This window comes from Podarcis tiliguerta (assembly GCF_965153285.1).
Source record: "Podarcis tiliguerta genome assembly, chromosome: 5".
Classification (NCBI taxonomy): domain Eukaryota; kingdom Metazoa; phylum Chordata; class Lepidosauria; order Squamata; family Lacertidae; genus Podarcis; species Podarcis tiliguerta.
Genome location: NC_139538.1, coordinates 72,300,215 through 72,316,628, shown reverse-complemented (window position 1 = coordinate 72,316,628; position 16,414 = coordinate 72,300,215). Strand labels below are relative to the sequence as shown.

Sequence of the window (16,414 nt, the reverse complement as noted above, 5' to 3'; positions counted from 1 at the left end):
AGCTCCTCCTGGGAATAAAACCCAAGGTGACAACTTGAAAACAAGAAAAGTAGAAACCTATCAAGACGCTGGGGGAATGTGTAGAACAGAATTAAACATAATATTTGATCCCTGCTAGAGGCATGCAAATTGGGGTGGAGGCAGGCAGAGCAGTTGCCCAGAATTAATTTACTTTCTTTTGGGGGCAATGCCTTGAAACTCCTCCAGATGTTTTGGACAACAGTTCCCATGAAACCCACTCAGTGGGCACACAGGGGCTGATGGGAATTGCAGTTCCAAACATCTGGAAGGCACCATGCTGCTTTTTCTGGACAAATTTTGTAACCCAGATTATTGCCTTTCTATCCTGAAATGAACTAAAAAAGAAAAATAGCATCAATAACATCAAAATGTTGGCAACCTAAAACTGAGAGCAGGTGTTTGCATCTCTCTCTCTCTCTCTCTCTGACTCTCTCTCTCTCTCTGACTCTCTCTCTCTCTCTGTGTGTGTTATAGATTAACATTTTGAGGTAGTTGGGTCATTGCAGTCCTATACTTGGGAGGCAGTAAGTGGAATCCTTATTTTCCTGAATTTGTTTAAACTGTTATACTGTATTTATTATTTTATTTAAAAGATTTATAAGCTGCAACTGTCCTCCTAAGGTAGCTTGCATACAATATTAAAATGCAGAAACAACAATAGCAAGCTAATTACAAAAGCCATCATACCGTGCTAAAAAATATAAAAAGTCATAAAACCAGCCATAACACAGAGGCTAATAAAACCAGCTTAATAAAACAAATTCAAAACCATTCTCACCATCTGCTGACTCACTCACTGGGAGGTACAAAAGCAAAAACCAAAATCAGAGGCAGAGGATTTTATTACCAACATTTTACCTCCATAGTCTGTTATTCAACCTGGCCATTGCTATATGATTTCATTTCTACAGCAGAGGCCCTGATAATTCTTTTTGCACGGAACAGTTAACTATAAAATGACATTAAAATACTGTTTTCTGGTGACACAAAGGGGAAAAAAACCAAAGCATTGTTTTCTGCTACTTTTGGGAGGTCCTTAAATTTCTTGCCAGTTTGTATATACCCTGTGCTGTTTGAACAGATTTTTGTTTCCCCTTTAAAAAAACAAACAAACTGAAAACCAACCTTGTTGGGCAGGGACACATTCATATAAAATAGATGTGACTTTAATCCTTTTCTTTCCAAATAAAATTTCAAAAAATTGTGCCAAAATTACTTAAAATCTATTCCATACACTGCCTTGGTGCTGCTTCTCAGGTCTCATGCCACATCAACAACATTTTAACTCAGAAACCACACCTAGCAGGTGCATGCCATTGCTTTCCATGTCGCACCAGCAATCTTTGAATCAAAGAACCATCTTGTTTTGGGTACTGTGTGCACTGCTTTTGTTTCTCTAACCATTAGAGTTTTAGTTGAGATGATGCTCAGCACACCTTCCTCCACTTTTTATTTTTTTTTATTTTTGCAGAGAAGATAAATTAACACAACATATCCAAGTTGGCAGCTGTGTGTAGGTAGCAGTACAATCTAATATTTGAGGAACTCAAATATGATCAACTATTGCCTCCCCACCCTTGCCCATCTTCAGCTGGGAAACAAATAGGGAATGATAAAAGGAGGTTGACCTTTTATTTGGTCTTGTCGCTTTGCGAAACCACAAGTCAATATGTTTTTCTTCTTAGGCTGAGTCAGATTAACAGTGGGAAGGGGCTAAACTGTCGGGTAATCACCAAATCAAATATAGTTTTGATTCATATCCATTTTTGAAGTTAATATGCTTTAAGAAGGGACACGGGTGGCGCTGTGGGTTAAATCACAGAGCCTAGGACTTGCCGATCAGAAGGTTGGTGGTTCGAATCCCCGCAAAGGGGTGAGCTCCCGTTGCTCGGTCTCTGCTCCTGCCAACCTAGCAGTTCGAAAGCACGTCAAAGTGCAAGTAGATAAATAGGTACCACTCTGGCGGGAAGTTAAACGGCGTTTCCGTGCGCTGCTCTGGTTCGCCAGAAGCGGCTTAGTCATGACCCGGAAGCTGTACGCCGACTCCCTCAGCCAATAAAGCGAGATGAGCGCCGCAACCCCAGAGTCGGCCACAACTGGACCTAATGGTCAGGGGTCCCTTTACCTTTTTATGCTTTAAGAACAGCTTTGTAAGAGGAAAAGGTGGCCACCCTGTGCAATATTTACTAGACTGCTGGGGGCTGCCAGAGAAGGGGTGGAGAGTTCTGCCTCTTCTGTCACAGCCTACTGAACTTCCATGATGGTGCAAGAGGACACAAAAAGCTCTCAATCAGTGGCAGAGCTTCATGCTCTGGCACCGGGGGGCGGAGAGCAGGCGGGGGCAGGGCTGGAGCGTGTCCCGGGGGCATGGCGCACCACCCACAGGGGTGTGGCGGGCACTCTGGGGGTGTGGCACGCTGTCTGTGGGGCATGGCGCCCGGCGCGGGCAGGGGAGCAGCCGCAATAGCACCCCACTGGGATTGCGCTGCCAGGGATGATGCGCTCCCCCTGCACTCCTCTTCCTCCGCCACTGCACTCAATTCCTCCTCCCACCAACCTGTTCACTTGCTACCAGGCTAGTGCTAAAATACAATGCATCTTTAGAAGAAATCCTCAAACCAAAGGCAAAAACTCTCCCTCTTTAGGTTCTATAGACCTTTAAAACAAACTAACAAAAAAAACCTAACGCTTATAGGTTTTGCTCATAAATGAGTCATATCAACAGAAACAAATCATCAAAATAACAAATGAAGACTTTTGCCATAACTTTTAACGATTGTGCACAGGCCAGAACCGACATAGTGACATATTCAAAAGTCACAACTTCAAAATGTGACACAATGATTTTCAGCTGAATCAATTAATAGACTTTTAAATGGAATGTCACTCTGTTCTCTGCAAATTGCTGTAAGTCAGAATGATGAAACTCATTTCAATGCCATTGTTCCCTCTATAAGATAACCAGTTAAAAGAGTTACTCATTGGAATTAGGAAGGCTGAACAATGCCCTCAGATGTACTCAAAGTAAAGAAGGCGGTGACATTTTTCGTAAAACGTTGAGAGAAGTAGCAATAAGGAACTTAAGTTCTGGTAATCAAATGTGCTTTATGTTTGACAGTATTAAACAAATAATAATAATGTTTTTTCAAGGAATGTCTTCCCCTCTTTCTGCCTACCCAGGCCATTAGATCTGCCATTGGTCAGTGGATGGGGAGGTCTGCCTCATCCCACCATTGGGGTAAGTGCATGATATATGGCCTTCTCTGTGGTGGCACTGTGAGTCTGAAACAGCTTCCCCTGGCACTGTTATTGGTATCCCAGTGCCAGACTATGACCCACCTGTTCACTTGGGCATTATTGAGCAGTTAGTCACTGCTGGACTAACCTGCTGGACTAATCTGCTCTGACCACCTGAAGTTGCTCTGTCCATCAATATATCTGATAATCTGCTTCAAAGGCTTTTTAGCAAACTCAGCCCCAAAACTCTTTACATATAAAAGTCTAATCTCCGCACTATGGATGAAACAAACTGCTTTCAAGAGTGATTCCTCATTTCTTCAAAGGCTGTCCTAAGAGAAACCAGAAATGGTTTCAAGCCAACGTTTACCGTCATTTTATAAGCCACTGTTTGCATTGCTGTTATTGCCAGTTCAGTTCTGCATAGATCAACAGGGACATTTCTGAATAATGTGTAGATTTAAACATCTCCATCTCATGTCCTACTTGACTAAATCACAGGTTGCTCAGGGCATGGAGGGGTGTGAGCAGGAAGTGTTCTACAGTCTAGTCAAGCAAACTTCTGAACCACATCAAACCTCTTGCTCCCTCTGATAAGCATTGAATATTTAAAGCTGCAACAAGCGAACATTCAGGCAACATCCTGAAAACGTATTTCCAATCAGAGTTCCTACTTCTTATCTATTTTTATGCTCTTTGACCCTGGATCCATTTTTGGATTAACCACAACATTTTTAGTTGTTGCTAGTCACACAGATCTGAACTCAACAAATTCTAGAAGACAGGTTTCTTCGCTGGAAATAATTATTTATTACTACAGCCCAGTCTTAAAAAGCACTGGTCTGTTTCTATGTTATGCAATGCTCATAGTTTTGATCCATTTTCCTGACAGTTCCAACATATGCCAGGGTGCAATATTGAAGTTCACAGTCCCTGTCTTCATTCCATCAAGTGAGGACTTAAGACACACTCACTAACATTTCACAGATAGAAAAAGGGTCTTGCTCATAATGGAGATCGCTGCCTGATCATGACCCCATTACACACTCGAGTGGGGAGGGGTATTATTCTTCCTTTATTCTTATTCTGTTATTCCACAGTACCTTGTCCTTTACCAGTTCAAAAGCTGAGATAGGATGTGTTCTTTCGGTAAAAAATATATTGGGGTGAGAGGAGGAACGTGACACAAATGGGACTGGCCAAGAAAGAAAGAGAGAAAGAAAGAAAGAAAAATTGCAATGTGGAATGTTTCTGCCCTCCCCTAGGATATTGTTTCATTGCCTCTTCCACCTATCCTTCCACACACACCAAGCAACAATCAGAATTCTGCAGGCACTGAGCATGCTCAGTTCTCACTGGGATGTTTCGGGGGTCCCCCCTTTAATTTCACCCCTCCTGATTTTTTTGTACTTCCGCAAACCTTGGGATTCCACCATGTTTGCTGATACTTTACCTCTAGTTTATGGGTGATGCTGTTTGGGCTGTATAAGGACCCACACTTGAAGAATCAAGTTAGGGCTCCTACAGATGACAAATTTATTGAGCAATCATCTTATTTGTGCAAACAAAGCTCACACAGTGTTTAGGCGCTGCCTTGCCTTTACTGAACATTTGTTCTGATTTGTTTGCGGGGCAGTTATAATGGAATGAGCATTCATCCTGATTTGCTTGCAGGGTGTTTATATGTGTCTGATTAATCATTTGTTCACTCCTCACTTTTCAAGTTTAAGTTTATTTCAAGTTTAAGTTTATTTGTTGCACTAGGGCAACAGAGCACTTCAATCCACTTTAATTGAGCAAACCTGAAGCTCCAGCATGCACTTGAAGAATTATTATTATTATTATTATTATTAAATTTATATACCGCCCTTCATCTGTAGATCTCAGGACAGTTCACAACATAAAATCGCAATATAAGAAACACAAATACATAATAAAAAGAAGAACAAAACCAAACCAATAACACCCCCCATACACATTCAAAAGGGCATCGTACGTCAATCAGCGAGAGGCCTGGGTGGAAGAGGAACATTTCCCCTCCTACAAAATGCTGACAGACTGGAGGGACCCTTAATTGCGCTTATATTCTATCTTTCCTCCAAAGGATCCAAGGGAATGTATGTGGGAGCTGTTTCAGTTTATCCTGACAACTATCTTCATGAGGAAAGTCAAACTGAATGATGGTGACATGCCCAAGGTCACCGAGACAGCTTCACGGGTGTTTGAAGCAAATCTTCCTGCTTCAAATCCGATGCACTTATCAAGTCCAAAATTCCACAGCTCAGTGGTAAAGAACAAGACTTTGTGCGCACAGTCCTAATGCAATCAACGCCTTGTGTCTTCAAAGGTATTGGGAGGGCTGGTGTGTAGGGGACCTGCTTAAGACCTTGGAGACCTGATGCCAGTCAGAGCAGATATTACCAGGCTGGATTAAACAACGATCTGACTCGGTGTAAGGCAGAGTCCCACGTTCTATGTAACTAACTACTACTCCCACAGGGATGCGGGTGGCACTGTGGGCTAAACCACTGAGCCTAGAACTTGCTGATCAGAAGGTCGGCGGTTCAAATCTCCATGACGGGGTGAGCTCCCGTTGCTAGGTCCCTGCTCCTGCCAACCTAGCAATTTGAAAGCATGTCAAAGTGCAAGTAGATAAATAGGTACGGCTCCGGTGGGAAGGTAAACGATGCTTCCGTGCGCTGCTCTGGTTCACCAGAAGTGGCTTAGTCATGCTGGCCACATGACCCGCAAGCTGTACGCCGGCTCCCTTGGCCAATAAAGCAAGATGAGCGCCGCAACCCCAGAGTCGGTCATGACTGGACCAAATGGTCAGGGGTCCCTTTACCTTTACCTTACTACTCCCACACTGACTCTCAAGATGCCTAAATCTTCTCTGGAGGATGAATATGCCTAAGAATTGAACCCAGGACATGTCACAATCAAGGTAAAAGTCATGATGCCAACTCTGCGAACTTATTTCTAATTGTTGTGAAACTTTCCCAATGTATAAAGTGCTTTGCAATTTTTAGATGGGAGAAATCTCTTTTTCATTCCAGTAAATTTTGACTGGGGTCAAAGTATCCCCCCCCCATTGATCAAGCAATACAGTATACCATGTTCTTCGCATTTTAAAACACCACCACCTAAATAAAAACAATGAATTCCAAACTCCATTATTTAAGAAATAGTCTCTCTCCTATAAGTGAGCTGCCCCAAACCTACCCATATAGTAAGCCATTTCCTAACAAATCCCCTTAGAAATACACAGAGACCAGCCTACATCATGTTAACGCTTCTGAACAACGCTGTCTCTGAATGACCCACACAGCAGTTCAGCAAAGTCTGTGGATTAGATGCTGTTTCTGTTCCATGCCTTCTGAAAGTTTTAGCTTTATAACAAATCAAGAAACAGTCCTTCTAATGAGCAACATCAGTATTAGAGAAGCAAGCAATTACTATACCCTTTCGGAATTGCTCCCAGCCATAGTGTAATTCACATCGCATATTTGCGTCCTCTGTTCAAGCCATCTCTACACGCACTGACAGCCCATCTAGCTCCTGCTCAGCCTCTAACAAAACACCACAATTGCATTAATGCCCATGAACAGTGTGCAGTGGGTCAGCACACTTCCAAAGCCTCTGCTTTAGGGCAGAACAATTTCAGCTTCAACCTAGTTCATCTGTACACATTCCACCAAGTGTAGTTTGGCTGCACAAACAATCTACAACACAGGCTTTAAAAGAGAGATATGCCGGCAACTGAGGCTTTCTGAGTATGCAACATGATCTATCCCATGAAAGCTGGCATAAAAGCTTTTCTTTTGGGGTCAAAATATGCACACAAACCTTTTTCACATTTCTTGTACATGGCTCAGTGTACTGCACAGCTACTGAGAAACCTGGGTTAATGCCTTAAGAAAAGTATACTTTTATGAAGTACACTGGGTTAATGTATTAAGAAAAGTACTTTATATTTTAAGAAGTATGCTTGAAAACCAACAGCCTAAACTTAAATATAGCAAAAATAAGCAATGCTGAAACAGTACCACTCTGTATTTTAGTCCTATGTTTTTAAGTTCAAAATATGTTCTTTGCTCCAGCCTTTAAAACAAATTCCTTCTGCCTTCTTGACAGTGCATGGATTCAAGAAATTATTTCTCTCCTTGCTGGATCAGCCAAGCATTCTGTTTCCAACAAAAGTCTGCCAAGTGCCTCTGCAAGTTCACTAGAAGGGCATAAAGGTTAAGGTCACCTCCCGCTGCTTATTCTCAGCATCCAACACCAAGAACCATACTGCCTCTTAAGAATGGAGATGCCACGGCTCTCCTGGCTAATAGCCAGTATCAACAGACCTAAACTGCATGGGTCCGTGTACTCTTTTTAAAAGCTACATAAGCCAGTGAATGCAACGATTTCGCCACAATGCATTCCAAGCAACGGGGACCCAATGAAGAATATATTCAAGAACGCAGCTGGCACCAGCTACAACTGGCTAGAAAAGACTTGGGACGTTGCAACTGTAGCTCTGAACTTCAGCTAAACCTGATTGTTGCAAACTGGGTTTCGATCATGGACAACGGTCCTCCTTTCAGTGTTCTGGCTTGCCCTCCAGGAGCCCTGCACCAATAGTTACACACACAGTGGTACCTCGGGTTAAGAACTTAATTCGTTCCAGACGTCCGTTCTTAACCTGAAACTGTTCTTAACATGAGACACCACTTTAGCTAATGGGGCCTCCCACTGCTGCCAGAGCACGATTTCTGTTCTCATCCTGAAGCAAAGTTCTGAACCCAAGGTACTATTTCTGGGTTAGTGGAGTCTGGAACCTGAAGCGTCAGCAACCTGAAGCATCTGTAACCCGAGGTACCACTGTACTCCAATTGCCTCTAGGAACAGTTCTGGTTTCTGTCTCTTCCTGGTGTCTCATGGCCCCTATTTTGCCTTCTGGGATAACACTCAAAGGGTTGTATTAGAAAGTGCATGTGTGAAAGATGTACCCTCTTCCTCAGGTCTTTCTGAAGGTTAAAAATCTGGATGGGGGCTGCATCTTGACTCTGTGGATGTACATGGAAGGGCACACATGTCTCCACACTGCTTCCATTCTGTCTCCCCTCCCCCCCCAAAAAAACACCTCCTCTCTAGCTGGTGTATGTTGCTGAGTGGGTCTGGATTAAAGCTGTTCTATTAAAAGTACAACCTGACCTATTGTAAGGTTGAACGCTTGGTTACACATTCTTAGGAAATGGTTGCAGTCCTCAGCACACCCTGCTGCAGCTTGCGAAGTCGGGCTATTGCGCCCAGGAAATGAGCACAATCAATGTCTAGCAGGCAGAGAAAAGCCTTAGCATGGGAACTAACAGGCATTACTAATGCGTACACATCCTAATTTTCTTTGGTCAGGTGTTGGAGGGTATGTTGCTATAATACAAGCTGAAACACAGAAGCCTGAAGTTGAAGGATCAGGACAGGGGAGGGAACAGTTTGTGAAAACTCCACCCCCAGGGAGGTGCCCATATCTCTTTGTGCAACTGATGCAGGGAACTCTGCATTGACTTTCACAAGCTCTGCTGCCCCTTGTGTTCTTGTCGCCAGCTGTTCTGCACCGTATATTAATCTGTGGGTAATCCAGCAACTAAAGCTGCTTTTGAAAATATGCTTACAAAAATTATTTCAGATACAATAAGATCACATATCATGATTTATCTGAGCTGATATCGTCCCCCCCACCCCAGCTTAAATGCAGTGTGTGTGTATCTGTGTACTGATGCATTTATGTGTGTGTGTGCATATTATATACATACAGAGATATATACACGCACAAAAAACCACCTAACTGCACATAGCCACCCACACAAATGTATGCATGAGTACCCATCCAAGTTCATTGGCATTTAAACAAGGCTGTGCAAGACAATATGGTTGTATTATTCCTTCCGAATTATTTTCATCCCCACAATTCATCATGTAAATACTGCTGACCTTCAGGAGGAATTTATTCTCCTTTTACCAGCAATACCTGAGGAATAACAACCTTCACTAGAGCAATTGATTTTTGCAACTATTGCTGTTCTACAGGAAAATCCATTATATCCCTCCACAATCCCTCTCCAATTAATTGCTCAAATACTGCATAATGTGGTTTACAGGATTGTGACCTAATCTTGCGAACTAATGTTCCGACGAGAAATCCTGTCCACCTAAGCACCACTTCTGAGGTCATAGGATAAATGGCACCGCACGTTTTCAGGATTTTTGATTTGATTTCGTATCTGCAGCATCAGCACTTTTAGCTCCCTTTCCAATACCATATGTTTCAATTCAGCCAGGTATGGCCGTTTGATATATTAAGACCATGCTAGAATTTACCTAGTAAAATGTCACAAAATGAAAAGCGTTATAAAATAATATTCACCCAAGCTATTCTAGGCCTCTTGACACAAAACAGCCCATGTTTTAATTCTTCCAGAATCCCTTTATGCAGCATCCTGAATACACCATTTCGATCACAGTGGAAAACGATCTTGCATCATTCAGCTTACAGATGAAACTGAACACAGTCAACAAAATTAAGCCACTAGAGACATGTGAACATTTATCTGCAAATAGATAACTGCCCTGAACGTTAAAAGTTCTACTCCTGCTAACTAAAACAAAGCAAAACACACATTATTAGCTTACGAGTACGTATAAATCAAAAGTCACTCTTGTTACAGCATCCGCAAAGGCTTACTTGGTCCAGGAAGCATTCTCCCTCTTCCACTGCCATTTTCTGTGGCCAAATATGAAATATGATGACTCAATTAGTTAACACTTTGGACACTGCATTACAGCTAAAAATAGCCACCAAGCAGGAAGTGCCGATTTTTTTTTACAAAGCAACTAAGCTTGGTCACTTGTTAGACTTCCTTAACTATTTTTAAACTGCAGAAAGACAAGCAAGAGGATTGGAAGGCTAGCAAAGGAGAGTTATCCTGGGATTCCTGGCTGCTGTGCCACAGTTGTAATCTCCAGCCATTCCCTGAATGTGTAACCGTGATATGTAGAATACCAAAAATAGCCACCAAATCAGCTGGTTAGAAGAACACTGTTGGTAGGTTGGAATCCCTCCTGAAACAAGCATTTGTGATTCTGCTTATCAGCTGCTTCCTTCTGAAAAGGAGACTGGTTTGGCCTGTTTTTCAGGGGCAACAAAATCAGAGATTTTCCACTTACCCCTTTCAAGCACCAGAGAAGACTGCTCTTTTTCTTATGTGAATGCTTAAACAGACAACCAAACAACCTGCTAACCAGCTGCTTATTTATTTATTCTTATTTAACATATTTTGCATGCTATTTAATTGTAAATAAAACCTCTAAGCAATTTACAAACAAACACACACAAAGATAATAAAGGTCAAGGTTAAGCAATTTCATATATATGTTCATCTCTTATTATATGTGTGTTAAAAATATGCATTGCAAAGTAAAATTGCAGATTAAATTGCATGCCAACTTTACATTCTGGGTAGCCTTGCTTCAACAACAACAAAAAAATTAACAGGTGCCAAAAAGAGAACAGCAAAAGGTGTGTGCCTGTCTAAAGTCAATGAGAAGGAGTTCCAGAGCAGGAGCTGCCAAACTAAAGGATTCAGTGTCTATCAAAACCAAAGCATACACAAAATGCCAACAAGCCTAAAGCAGTCAGTCGCATTTCTGCTTTGGAGAGCCATGCAAAGAAAACCCACAGCTGTTACCAACTGCTGGATTAACACCCAAGTTTCTCCTTTGGGGAAGGACCGTACCTGCGCACCCAGTATGCAGACGGCCCCAGCCTCAGTCCCCAGCATCTTCAGGTAGAACTGGGAATTTGCCCCACCTGAAAGCCTGGAGAGCTGCTGCCAGTCAGTATAGACAGCAGTGGTCTAACTCAGTAGAAAGCAGTGCCCGATGTTCCCAAATTTCAGGGACCAGGGCCTCTTGCGGAAATTCTTCAGGCGCCTTTTGCCTTCCTCTGTCATTGTATAAGAGATGTAATTAGAAATTATAGTAGGAGGCAGCTGCTAACAGGGAAGCCCTCTTCCTCTGCCATGGCCAAGTCATTTAAAAGCAGCTTCGTCCTCCCTGTCAGTTGCTCCAAAGTTTACGCATGGTCTCTGGCAGCTGTTGAGGTGGCATTACGATAATAATTCCCAGGAGCGTTTTCATTCTAGCAGGGGGAGAAGCTGCACAGAAAAGCCTGTACTACTACTTTTCCATCCTTATTTACTATTGTACTTCTTCTTCCTTATTTACTATACCTGACTTGTTCCACCCACTGTTATGTTGAACCTTGCATTAATTGAGACAATTTATGATTTCTTTAGGTTGGGATGGAATGAAACGTGGAGAAGCCACCTTCCCCTCATTTTTAAGAAGCATCTATACTTCTAGGAGTCTACTGTAAGTGATGAAATGGGGCAATGCGCTGCTCACTGCGATATGTGTTCAAGGCACAAATGCTCTTAGTTTGTTTCTGTTTTTTTAATGACACTTCACCTCCGTTGATGACATTCACATGGTTATTATGACTGATTTAAGATGACCATGGCAAACGTTCTTAGAATACACCGGTCAAGGGGTTAGGGACCTGTTTTTCAGGCTGTGGGCTTCATTCCTTGCTGGGCAACTTCATGCCAGTGGTGGAAAGGGCCAGAAAAACATGCAGGCAGAGCAATGGATGCAAACTTTTACCTACGTGCAGTATGCTAATTCCCCATATAGATCCTCCTTCATCCCTAAGCTGTGACCATGGTTTCAGAAGGTCTCTACGATACAGTTGACTCATCATTTCTGTTGCTGCTTTAAAGCAGAGTTGCAGGGACACAACATGAACAGTGGCTGCTCACTATGTTTGGAAAACAAGGCAGGCAACAGCAGCTGGAAACAATGTGATGCATTTTTGGAAAATAGATATTATGAAGTCAAAGGCATGTCAAGTTGTCATTAGGCGGCACTGTTAACTGTAAGTGGTCTTGTGCTGTATCACCATATTGATACAGGGAAAATGGTATCCAATTTGATGTGACAGACTTTTGGAATTTCGGTAAAATGCATTGACTGAAACTTCTTTTATATCAAAACCTACAATTTCAATCTAAAATACAGACCCAGTGAAATCTTAGTACTTTGGGAATTCCTGAGAAGCTGTGAGGCTTGACAGTTCTTCTTCCTGACAAATTTGGGGAAGGTTTTACCTGCTGCTATCACAAAAGGCCCACCATGTCTATGCATTATTTTTTAATAATATCAAGGTTTCCTTCAGTGCATATCGGGGTCGGAGAGTGGTGGCAGCCTCAGTGTTATGATAGTCAAATTCTACCTCAAAACTGGGCTCCCTTGAATTGCTTTCCTAGTAGGAAGGAAAGTGGAGACCAATTAATTTGGAAGTACTCATAAACCAACTCACAAATAGTGGTTGGACATGATAGTGAAGCAGCTGCCACATGTGGTTTTTTTTTATAAAAAAAATATACGTATGGAGGCTTGCATTGGGCCTATCAGCAATCCTAGATGTGATCACGTGGGTTTGCAATTCCATTGCTTTGGTGCTGTCACCAACTCTCCCTCAATCCTTAATTATGACTTTGCCTCCAAGTTGTATTCTTGGATTCTTTTGATCTCTGCAGAAGCAGAGCTATAAGGTCATGAGATAATTAGAAACCTCACAATCAGCTCTACATCTCAAACGATGCTCAATTTTGTCATAACAACGGGGAATCATTACTCAAATGGCAACCATTACTCAAACAGTCTAGCTCATTTGTGCCTGTGACTGCATTTCTTCAAACCCTTGAGGAGGGAATTAAAGAGTGCTCCAAGGCTTATGAACTAGGTAATCAGGAAAGCTGCATACATTATCCATTACGGAAGGGAAATAAACACCAAGAAGACTTACTTGAGAGGCTTGCAGCAACTTGGGCAGAAAGCGTTCATATTGGATTTACCCGAATATAAAATCAAGGGGTGCCTCGGGGGATTTATTGCTTGCTAATTTTCTATACCATCCTTACCAACAATTTGTATACCATATTTCAAAAGGCATGAGAAGATACCAGTGCAGTTTACAGTAAAACACAGTCCAAGTGAAAGCCTTAAAATGAGCAACTGCACAGCCTCTGTTTAGCAACTCATTGTGAAATAGGGGAGTTCTCAATGAATGTGGAGCTCACACACCTGACATCTGGAAGAGGGCCAAGTTGCAGCGTAACTCATGCATGCATTCTTAGCTGCCTCTCATTAGGATGCCCAAAGCCACCATATGGCCAGGTGACCAGAGGAACATCTTTCCCCTAATGCACGGCTGCTTCCATGCTAGCCAAGTTTTTCTGGTATTGGCACCATTTGCTTGCTCATTCATGCCTGATAATCCAGACAAGCTTCCTCCTGAACCACTTCAATCCTACATTTCCCTCAAGGGCTAGTTCGTAGTGGTTTTTAGAGCTTAGTAAGAAGCAGCAGGACATGGGTGGTGCTGTGGGCTAAACCACTGAGCCTAGGGTTTGCCAATCGGAAGGTCGGCAGTTCAAATCCCTGTGACGGGGTGAGCTCCCATTGCTCAGTCCCTGCTCCTGCCAACCTAGCAGTTCAAAAGCACAAAGTGCAAGTAGATAAATAGGTAGCGCTCCAGCAGGAAGGCAAACGGCGCTTCCGTGCGCTGCTCTGGTTCACCAGAAGTGGCTTAGTCATGCTGGCCACATGACTCGGAAGCTGTACGCCGGCTCCTTCGGCCAATTAAGCGAGATGAGCGCTGCAACCCCAGAGTCGGCCATGACTGGACCTAATGGTCAGGGGTCCCTTTACCTTTACCTTTAAGAAGCAGCAGTGCAAGCTTTCAGCATTGATTTCACACCTGGTTTTAGTGATACAGTTAGGTAGTTGAAGACTCTTGATCTCATGTTCTTAAAGTGGGGCTGGAACTGTATGGTAATCTGTATTTTATATACCGTATATATAGCTTATTTCAGCATGTAGTATGTGAACCTTGATGCATTTGGGGCCCCGGACTTCTGCCCCTAAGTCCAGCACAACTGCCTGGTTTGGAAATGCATTTGGTGATGGTGAGTAACCCTGATCCCTCAAACAGTGGCAGGCCTCTGCTCCCATCCATGATTTGCCTGCTCACCCCTCTATCATAACCCTCAATTCAACACCCAACCACCTCATTTCTGATATAAAGCAAAAGTAAGTTGTGGGAATTTGGGCTCCAAACCACTCCTATCAGGGGCACAGATGTTTTCTTTCATTGTTTGGGAGTCGGCTGAATCAATCACCACTTTCTGCTACTACTTCCCTTTCCACATGCATTACTTCCTCAATGCTTTCAATCCTTTCCTCTCAATGCATGTAACTATTTCCTGTGCACTCCTGTGCTATATATAGATGATGATAGATACATAGATGGATAGATAGATATCATGCAAACCAGATACCGCACAGCAATCTGAAAAGTGTGAGCTGACAGTTTGAAACTAACTGACTTTGAGTTTTTCCACACTTCCTGGGCTGGGGAGGGAGGAAAAAACCACCCCAAGGTGCAAACTCAGCCATCTTATTCAGCATAACAGAATAATGTGGCAACAAACACAAAAGAGAACACCTACTTGTATGAATGAGAAAAACCAAAAGTGCCCTTCATATGCATATTTAAATATATGTGGGAGAATGGGCTACTCCAGTCTATTCTGAATGGTGAAAAGTGGATTAACAGTTGAATAACGCTTATATGTGGAGAAGCCCAAAGTTCATTCAGATCAGCAGGCAACCTAGAATGCAGGAGATACCAAAACAATAAGAAACAACAAATGTGTGTGGCACCTAACAAACTTATTAGGGCATAAGTTTTTGTGGGGATCAGAGTCCACTTTGTTGGCTGCATGAAATGCCATTCTGAATTGATAGGCACATGGCTGGTGGGAGGGAGGATAGAGAGAAGAGAGGTCAGAAGGAAACAGATTTTCAGCTTACTGAAGGCCTCTACTCTTTGAAGATGTCAGGAGATGTTGTGGTAAGAAAACTGCAAGCTGAGAAAATCTCTTACATAACCAGGATCACTGGCTGAGAATCACAGGATCAGCATCTTGGAAAAGTGATCTGATACCATAATTCCTGAAAAAGCTACAAAAGCCAATTAGGAGGGAGGAATGCTGAAGCCAAATGATTTAGACAGACTATTGTCAGATAAATACTGTATTTCCTGTAGGGTTAAGGAGATGAGGGAGGGAAGGAAGATAAATAGTTTAGAGCAGCACCAAACATGTTCTTGCTCATGTTAAAAGAAAGAGAGAAAGACAGACAGACAAAAGAGTAAGGATATTCATTAATCTCTCTGAGTATCTGAGACCTTTAGCCAGAAGATACAGAATTAACAATAATTACCGTCTACCTCAAAGTATCCCCACAGAAGCAACAGTATACAAAAAAAGCCCTAAATTTATCCTGCCTCCACAGGAATATCCTTGACATTCTGGAGCCTCCACAATAAAGGCCACCGCCTGTGTGCCTGTCTGATGCAGTTCAAGGAAGCAACTGGATATTATGAAAACTATAATGTCACATAATGCTAACTCTCAGCGAGAAAAATTAAAATCACTGCTAGTGCCCATGCATTATCAACTTCATCATTTTTCATTGCAGCACTACATCTCTGACTGAGAACCCTGGAGCTCTGAAAATCACCCAACTATGGTGGAACCTGTCTGCCACAGAAATCTTCAGCCACTCTGCGTTCCCCCTATGCTCACTATTTTCGTTAAGGTCTCATGGACAACTTGGAGGAGCCTAAGAGCATACCCTCCAACATTTCTCTGATGAAAATAGGGATGGCCTATTCCATAATAATAATAATACCACAAGCATCTGACTGGCTGGCCTATACAGGCTGCCTTCAGATGTCTTCTAAAGGTTGTATAGTTACTTGTCTCCTTGGCTCGGGGGTCGCGTGACTCCTTACCAGCCAACAATTCTCTGATGAAAATTGGGACGTCCTAAGGAAAAGCAGGACATTCCAGGACCAAATCAGAAACCAGGGGCAACGTCTGTAAATCCAGGACAGTCCTTGGAAAATAGAGACACTTGGAGGATCTATTAGAGGTTTGTGAATCACAGTTGGGGGCATCCCAGGATTTCAACACAGTTTCCA

At 42.7% G+C, this 16,414-nt stretch overlaps 1 protein-coding gene across 48 annotated transcripts in view; it reads right to left on the bottom strand.

The window, feature by feature from the left end:
* The window catches only part of ANK3 (ankyrin 3), a 376,227-nt gene that overhangs the window by 144,434 nt on the left and 215,379 nt on the right, over positions 1 to 16,414 (bottom strand). For 2 of the 48 annotated variants that reach the window (XM_083439843.1, XM_083439849.1), the window contains exon 1: positions 6,720 to 6,896. The exons of 44 other annotated variants lie outside the window; for them this stretch is intronic. In XM_083439843.1, coding sequence (XP_083295969.1) covers positions 6,720 to 6,743 — 24 coding nt within the window. In that variant the 5' untranslated portion in view covers positions 6,744 to 6,896. Of the gene's footprint in view, positions 1 to 6,719; positions 6,965 to 16,414 lie in introns of those variants that run through there. 2 more of the 48 variants (XM_083439860.1, XM_083439858.1) reach the window with 2 other exon arrangements.